The sequence below is a fragment of the Rousettus aegyptiacus genome, unplaced genomic scaffold (assembly GCF_014176215.1).
Source record: "Rousettus aegyptiacus isolate mRouAeg1 unplaced genomic scaffold, mRouAeg1.p scaffold_m13_p_12, whole genome shotgun sequence".
Lineage (NCBI taxonomy): Eukaryota > Metazoa > Chordata > Mammalia > Chiroptera > Pteropodidae > Rousettus > Rousettus aegyptiacus.
Window position 1 is genome coordinate 10,547,840 of NW_023416287.1, and position 7,611 is coordinate 10,555,450.

At 52.9% G+C, this 7,611-nt stretch overlaps 3 protein-coding genes across 4 annotated transcripts; 2 read left to right on the forward strand and 1 right to left on the reverse strand.

Annotated features, from left to right (window-relative positions):
• Window positions 1-130: 130 nt before the first annotated feature.
• NEURL2 (neuralized E3 ubiquitin protein ligase 2) lies at window positions 131-2,078 on the forward strand. Of its 2 annotated transcripts, none has more exons than XM_016152371.2 (2): window positions 131-1,032; window positions 1,834-2,078. In XM_016152371.2, exons 1-2 carry the CDS (start codon window positions 291-293, stop codon window positions 1,947-1,949), a joined length of 858 nt encoding a protein of 285 aa, XP_016007857.1. In that variant the 5' UTR covers window positions 131-290; the 3' UTR covers window positions 1,950-2,078. The 2 variants fall into 2 exon arrangements, with proteins under 2 accessions (XP_016007857.1, XP_016007858.1); XM_016152372.2 differs by having other exon boundaries at window positions 147-1,032; window positions 1,820-2,078.
• Window positions 2,079-2,892: 814 nt separating this feature from the next.
• On the forward strand, window positions 2,893-3,978 carry SPATA25 (spermatogenesis associated 25). The gene is made up of 2 exons (XM_016152375.2): window positions 2,893-2,947; window positions 3,330-3,978. The coding sequence occupies exons 1-2, from the start codon at window positions 2,893-2,895 to the stop codon at window positions 3,956-3,958; spliced, it is 684 nt and encodes a 227-aa protein (XP_016007861.2). The 3' UTR covers window positions 3,959-3,978.
• Window positions 3,979-4,614: 636 nt separating this feature from the next.
• On the reverse strand, window positions 4,615-6,572 carry ZSWIM1 (zinc finger SWIM-type containing 1). The gene has a single exon (XM_016152367.2). The coding sequence runs from the start codon at window positions 6,497-6,499 to the stop codon at window positions 5,129-5,131; it is 1,371 nt and encodes a 456-aa protein (XP_016007853.1). The 5' UTR covers window positions 6,500-6,572; the 3' UTR covers window positions 4,615-5,128.
• Window positions 6,573-7,611: the final 1,039 nt, after the last annotated feature.

Genomic DNA, 7,611 nt, shown 5'->3' on the forward strand with positions numbered 1-7,611 from the left:
AGCGGGGGAGGTGGCCGCGGTCCACGCCCGGGCAGGGTCCGCGAGCCTCGCAGGTCGTATCCAGGGCACTCGCGGTCAGATGACCCAGGTGGGATGGCCAAGATGCCCCAACTTCCTGGGGGCCCTGTTCTAGACGGGATGGCTGAGCAAGCGGCGCTAGGACCCTCGGGCAGAGCCTCAGGGAAGAGAGTCCGGGGGGAAATACCTTACATGGTGCCCCTGCGGTCACTTGCTGAGCCTGCTGCCCAAAATAGTCCCTGGCGCCCGCGGGCCTGCCTCATGGCTGGGATATGGCTGCTGTCCCCAACCCCGTGGAATTGGGTGCGCCCTGGGGACTCGCGCTCCCTGAACCCCCTCCAACCCGCTTTCATCGGGTACACGGTGCCAACATCCGCGTGGACCCCTCCGGGACGCGGGCCACACGCGTGGAGAGCTTCGCCCACGGCGTGTGCTTCAGTCAAGAGCCGCTGGCCCCGGGCCAGATATTCCTGGTCGAGATCGAAGAGAAAGAGCTGGGTTGGTGCGGCCACCTGCGCCTCGGCCTGACTGCGCTAGACCCCGCCAGTCTGGCCGCCGTGCCCGAGTTTTCGCTGCCAGACCTAGTCAACCTCGGCCACACCTGGGTCTTCGCCATCACGCGCCATCACAACCGCGTGCCCCGGGACGGCCACCCAGAGGCAGAGGCAGCGGCTCCCAGCCGACCCCCAGCCCTCCTGGTGGAACCGTATCTGTGCATTGAGCAGTTTCGCATTGCCCGCGACCGCTTGGTGGGCCGCAGTCGGCCGGGGCTCTACAGCCACCTCTTGGACCAGCTCTATGAGCTGAACGTACTGCCTCCGACCGCGCGCCGTAGCCGCCTGGGCGTTCTCTTCTGCCCGCGCCCGGACGGCACCGCCGACATGCACATCGTCATCAACGGCGAAGATATGGGCCCTAGCGCCCGGGGACTCCCAGTCGCCCAGCCCCTCTATGCAGTAGTGGACGTGTTTGCCTCCACCAAGAGCGTGCGCCTGGTCCAGCTTGAGTATGGCTGTAGGTATCCCACCCCCTGGGCAGCGACCCCTCCTGGACCAGTATGGGGACAGAAACTTGTTAGGCTTCCAAGCCAGATAGCAAGGCCTTGGTCTGTGCATCATTAATTTAGAAGTTGGGGAATCTAATTTCAAATTCTGGCTCTGCTTGTGACTTTTGGACAAGTCACTCCGTAGTCCTTGGCGTCATTTACCTTTGGCTGTGATTGATTAGGATGCCCTCCAATTTCCCTTCTGGCTTTGACAGTATTTTCCATATTAACCCAGGCCAGGGATTCTAACCTAACTTTAGATTCTAGGCCTCTTCGAGAATTGTGTGCTTTTCACAGACACATGCTCATAGATTTGGGTATACCAGTTTAAAGGCATCACAGCCCCCAGACTGAGAGTTTCTCAATCCTGAGGCCTGATTCATTATGGCCCTGGTAAGTCCTTTAGTTAGATCTCTGATCACATTTTACGAATTCAGTGAACTGGAACCCAGTCTGTGCCAGGCCTGTGCTGGAGGCTGGAGGTGCACAGCTCCGTCAGACACTACCCTTGCCCCCAGAAGCTGCTAAGGGAGGGGGAGAGGAGTGGGCTGAGTGTTATCATAGGAATAGGGCTGCAGCATTGTGAAAGTGTTGTGAAAGAGGTGCTTATCTCAGCCACGTGAACAGCCCCGTGAAGCAGGGCAGGCTCAGAGAGCAGAAGGGAATTGCCCAAGTTAATGACAAAGGGGCACCAAGACCTAGATCTTCTGGGTCTCCACCTCAGATCCACCCTCCAGTTCAGTTTGCCTTTGACAGTCTTCTTTCCACAGTGCCATCCTTGCAGACTCTGTGTCGCCTGGTGATCCAGAGGAGTGTGGTGCACCGGTTGGCCATTGATGGGCTCCACCTGCCCAAAGGACTCAAGGACTTCTGCAAGTATGAGTGAAGGCCTGCAGCCACCCTGGAGCAGGGCCTGGGAACATGTCCTGGCTCCAGAGTTGTGGCTGGTCTGAAGCTGAGCATACTGCTGACAGCCAGGACTGGAAATAAACACAGCTGTTGCTGATGCTGATCACCGGAGGGTCTCCTTGCCCCTGAAGCCTGTGAGGAGCCCTTTTAGAATCACTATAGGTCAGTAGATAAAAACAAGAGAGAACATTTTAGAAGTCACCTAGACTGGTGGTTCCTAGCCTGGCTACTCACCAGTTATCTGGGATACTTAAAGTGCTGATGCCCCAGGCTCTATTTCCAAAGATTCTCACTAGATTTGTTGGAAGATTAGGCCTGGAGATTTCAATGTACAGCCGGGATTGTCAAACATTTCCCTAGAACAGAGGTCTCAGCTTTGGCACAAAATATAACTACTTGAGGAACTTAAAAAAAAAATACTGATAACTGGGTCTGACCCTAGGATTCTGATTTAATTGGCCTGGGATGAGGTTAGGTATCAGGATTTTTAAAAGCCCCCAAGAGAATCTAATGTGCAGCAAGTATGAGAACCAGTGCCCTAGACCAACTATTTCTTTTTGCACATGGGAAACCAAAGCTCAGAGCTAGGAAAGTATTTGTCCAAGGTCCATAGCAACGAATGAATGCAGAGCGTTCCTTCTCTCACACTGTAGGGCACAAAGCACTAGACTCCATTATTTGTATCTCAGCTGTCCAGGTGACTTGCCCAAGGTAGAGGCAAGAACCTAGAACGCCCTGGTCCAGTGCTCTTTTAACCCTATCCCATTGTCATATAGAGGTTCTAGAATGAACAGGTCGATGCTGTGACGTGGGTTCCAGGTGTAAAGGGGAGGGACTATGAAGTGACATTCTAGAAGGGTAGAGAGGGTGGGATAGCAGGCAGATGACTGTTCCCTTATACACAGTGGCTTTGGGCAGTCATGTCCTATTTCATGTCTCCACAAACTCATCCGGGTCTTCCGCCTTCCTGCCAAGGTGAGAGGGGCTCCTGGAACTAGAGTAGGTACCACAACGTCCCCTGAGAACTTGCTTCTGGGCTCTAGGGAGGTGGAGGTTCTGCTGGCCATTTGGGGGCTGGCCCTGTGTCAATTCTCTTCAAAGAAAAGCCATTCCCCAAATGCTTGCCAATAGCTACCTACTTTCTCATTCATTAATTCAACAAACACTCCTCCAACACTTAGTTTTGGGGACTGGGAGTGTAGAGATGAGTAAAACCTAGTTCCCAATCGCTGGACAGCCCTCTTGGGCTGCTCTCAATTGCTCTAGTTCCCAGTGCTCTGTTCCTGTGCCCTGCCCCTCAGGGCCTCCTCCTCAGAGAGACCAAGAATAACGTTCCATCTCATTCCTGTCTCTGCAGGTGGGGCTGCTTCTCCAGGCTCGTCCCTTGGCCTCTATAGTCCTGTAGAGCCAGTGGTGGTGGCTTCTGGTGGACTAGGCCCACTGAGCCAGAAAGCTGAGCAGGTGGCACCTGCTGCCCAGGCCTGGGGCCCAACCCTGGCAGTGCCGGAAGCCAGGGGCTGCCCTGGGGGGGCTAGCTGGGAGACACTGCGGCAGAAGGAATACAGCCGATACTGCCACAAATTCCCCGTGAGGCAGCCAGAGAGCTTGGGCTGGGAGGATGGCTGCTCCAGAAGCAGAGCTCCGCACCTGGGTGGACCCAGCAGGCCTGGGTCCCTGCTGCTGTGTGGGCTGTCACCAGGGGTTCCGCTGATGTCCTCTGAGGCAGGGGGGAAGGAGGCCAGCTCCCATCCTGACATCTGCATCCTTACCCTGGCCATGATGATCGCCGGCATCCCCACCGTGCCCGTCCCGGGCCTGCGGGAAGAGGACCTGATCCGGGCGGCTCAAGCTTTCATGATGGCCCATCCGGAGCCAGACGGGGCTGTGGAGGGGGCGCAGTGGGAGCAGGCGTATGCCCACACAGCCTCTGGGCAGATGCCCCTAGTGAGTTCCAGGAGGGGCCAGCCTCCTGGCTCCTGCTTGTAGCTGGATGAAATAGCACCAGACACAGAGGGTGGCTTCTCCGTATGGTTTTTGGGCAGACAGGGTTGGGGGTGCCTATGGCAAAGATGGGGATTAGGGTGGTTGTCTGAGCTACTCTGATGAACATGAGTCCTTTATTAGGGCCCAGACCCCAGGAAGTTTCTCCAGATGCCACTAAACCAGAAGACAGTTCTTATCAGAGTAGTTATAATGGAAATTTTAAGTAGGGGGCCCTGCTTGGAGAGGAGAGTCTTCGTTTACATTATTTTGAGACTTGATCAAAATTTCTTGTACAAAGTTCTAGGCAATGTGAGTTCTCCTCTTGCCTTACATTTCCCAGCCTGCTGAGGGCATGTGATGGGGCCACAGGCACGAAGGAAAATTAACACTTATTTGAGCACCTGGGTGTCAGGCGCATTACATGCCCGCTCTCCTTGAATCTTAGCAGTGCTATGAGGATCTCTGTTTTTACAGATAAACAAAGTGGGGCTTAGAGAGGTGACTTGCCTGAAGCCCCATAGCTAGTAAAAGGTAGAACCGGGCCTCAAAAATCAGGCAGATAAAAACCAGGATTTGCATGCAGTGTCAGACCCCAAAGTCTATTCTTTCTGTAGTATTTCCTAAAGTGCCTTCCACAAGACAAAAAACTAGACAAGTGCTGGAGTAAGCAACATTCAACTTTAATGACCTCAGGATGGGGGTAACGGGTAAAAAGGCTGGGAAAACTGGCTGAACCACCTCCTGAGGGGCCTCTTCCTCTGTGGGTCAGGTGAGTCATCTCATGATTGGGGAAGCTGTTATCCCAGACCTTGATCTCTGCCCATGTCTTATGTCTCTTATCTTAGAGCAGGGGTCAACTGTGTATGTAAGGCCCTTGAACTAAGAATGGTTTTTACCTTTTAAAAGGCTATATATATATATATATATATATATATATATATATAATATACAACAGACTGTATGTGGCCAGCAAAGTCTAAAATACTAACTGTTGGGCCCTTTGCTGACTCCTGTCTTAGGGAACTAGACACACAGTAGGCAGTAGTCTGCAGTAGAATAGAAGACCCCTGTCCCTTCCTGGAAGGAGGGCCCATGGAAGTACAACAGTGTGTGTATGTGTGTGTAGGAGTGGATGTGTGGATGTGCATGAGCATCTCTGGGCACCGAGGGTAATCACAGTTGGACCTGCTCATAAGGGCCGATCCAGCTGTCGGCCAGTTCCCGCAGAGTGCTGTACCGCCGTTCAAATTCCTCCTGGCTGCAGTGCTGCAAGAGCTGCCCCACCTCCTCAGTGAGGAGAGCCACGGCTAAGTGCTTATCCAGGGTCTCGCTCCACTTGCTGTCCAGGATGCCATCCAGACCAGCGGCACAGCCTGCTGTCCACTGAGGTGGTAGCATGTTGGGCTGGAGCACCTGGTGGCGGGCACTGAGCATGGCTAGGATGTGGCGGCAGGGCAGGTGGAAGGCCTGGTTGAAGTAGCAGCTACAGGTGGCAGGGGGCTGGGGCTGCACCCTGTGGGTGTCCTCTAGGATCTGTATGTTCACCTTTTCTGAACCGGAGCCAATGAGGTGCACAGATTTCTGGACTACAGCAAGCTCGCCCAGGCAGAGCTGGGCTGCTGGCCCAGTGCAGATGGTATTGAGAGAGTGCTGGATGCAGGCTTCTACCAACTGCTCCACTTTGGGGTTTTGGGGGCTGACATCTGAGGGGGCACAATTGTTCTGAGGACTCAGGCCCAGGCCGAAGCTTGCCTTGTTTCCAGAGTTCTGTTGTATGTATCGGAGCAGGGAGGTCATGCCTTGTTCCACAGATGGGGTGGTGCCAAAGAATTGGCTGAGGACTCGGGTGGTGACTTCCAAGCCCTGGAAATATCGACTGCTCTCAGCTTGGCTTCTCCAGCGGTGGGCCAGCCAGATGCGGTCATTGAGCAGCCAGTACGAGTGAAGCTTGGGCAGCTGGTCTGGGGGGATGCAGTTGCTCAGGAGTGTATACAGCTTCCTCAGGTTGCCAGCAGTGGCCGAGCACATTGTGCTCTGCAGGGAGGTCAGGAGCACCCGCTCCACAGGCGGCTCGAGGGAAAGCTGATAGAATTTGCCCTGGAAGAACTTACAGATGTGGAAGGCTGAGGGCAGGACTTCAGCTGCGGGGAACTCCATAGCTAGGGTGGGCAGAGGCAGGAAGTAGGGATCCACCAGGATGGTACAGACTCTCTCCCAGGCTGGGTTAAACTTCTTGAACACCTGGAACATCTGGGCCAGGCCTTCAGCATCCTCTTTGGCAGGGATGGCGAAGTAGACTGCCCGGGCAAGATGACCCTCCAGCTGCACGCGAGGGCCATCCACCAGGAAGGTATATAACACCTTGCCCCTTGGGTTATAGGTTCGATGGATAAATAAGCTCTCAGGGAAATGGGCAAAGACTCCCTGCATAAAGCAGCTCTGATAGTTGAAAGTATCTAACTTGTCAGTCTTACTAACCTGGTACAGCAGCATAGGTGGGCTTGGGTCCTCAACCAGGAGCTCATTCACCATGGTCAGGGCCATGAGGGAGATGGGAGATGTCTAAATGCCAAGGTCAAATACTTCTCTGCAAAGCTGCCCAGGAGCCTCTCAGTCTCTCGATCTCAAACTAAGTTGAAGCTTGAGGTTGGACTGTACTTCCCAGGTCTTGTTCCAAAGATAAGCCTATGGAGAGTAACAGAGGTTTAAGGAGACAGTAGGGGCTTAGCTCTTAAAATATTCATCCAAACAATATTTATTGAACACTAACTATGTATCAGCACTGTTCCAGGAGAGATATACAATTAACACATAAACAAACAAGGGTGTATCAGATAATGAAGGTTACAAAGACCATAAAACTGGATAACAGGTAGAGAGTAAACTGGGGGAGGGAGGGAGACTTTAGCTCAAGGTAGTCCCTTCTGGAGGAGAGGAGGATGACATTGAAGCTGAGACCTAATTGATAAGCCAGGCTTGGAAAGATTTGGTTCTGTAAGATCTAAATGGGTGTGAAGGCCATAGTTGCATATAGTCTTTTACTTAAAAATAGCATTTCAAATATTTGTACAGCACTTAATTTTTGTAAATTACTTCTTGTCATCCATTCTTTCATCTGGTTCTGGTATACACAAAAGAACTTGCAATTGCCCCAAATTTGCTGTGTGATCTTGGGCAAGTCAGTGACACCCTCTGAGCCTCAATCTCTTCAACCATAAAACGGATTAACAAACGTGCATAGCTTCTCCTGCCTCTTTGGGAATTCCTCTATTAACTGCGAAGTTCGAGTCAAATGTTTCCTCTATCATCTCCATTTTGCAGATGAGAAACTGAGACTCAAAGATGTTAAGTGACTTGCTCACCATTATTTTGTAAGCAGCCAGACGCAGAGTATTTTTGGCTTGAGATCTTGACTGCTTTCCAAAGTATCTGCGGTCCAAATTCCAGGGACAGAGATTGGACAGGGCCTCTGACTTCTCACCTCTCTCGGTGTTGGGAGAATGCTGATGTCTGACCACCCCGTACAGAGTCCGACCGGAGCCAGATGTCAACCTCCCACCCCTCTGGGAGCTGTCTCAGGGCTGACGGTGGTCGTCACATCTCCACTCCTTTCGAAATCACTCACCCATAGCCTGGCATTATCGCCATTCCTCTCT

Bases quoted from the DNA above. Each gene is read 5' to 3' on its own strand.
- NEURL2 (XM_016152371.2), top strand. From the start codon at position 291: ATGGCTGCTGTCCCCAACCCCGTGGAATTGGGTGCGCCCTGGGGACTC. The intron at 1,033-1,833 runs GTAGGTATCCCA...TTCTTTCCACAG, and splicing joins GGTCCAGCTTGAGTATGGCT to TGCCATCCTTGCAGACTCTG.
- SPATA25 (XM_016152375.2), top strand. From the start codon at position 2,893: ATGTCCTATTTCATGTCTCCACAAACTCATCCGGGTCTTCCGCCTTCC. The intron at 2,948-3,329 runs GTGAGAGGGGCT...CTGTCTCTGCAG, and splicing joins TCTTCCGCCTTCCTGCCAAG to GTGGGGCTGCTTCTCCAGGC.
- ZSWIM1 (XM_016152367.2), bottom strand. From the start codon at position 6,499: ATGGCCCTGACCATGGTGAATGAGCTCCTGGTTGAGGACCCAAGCCCA.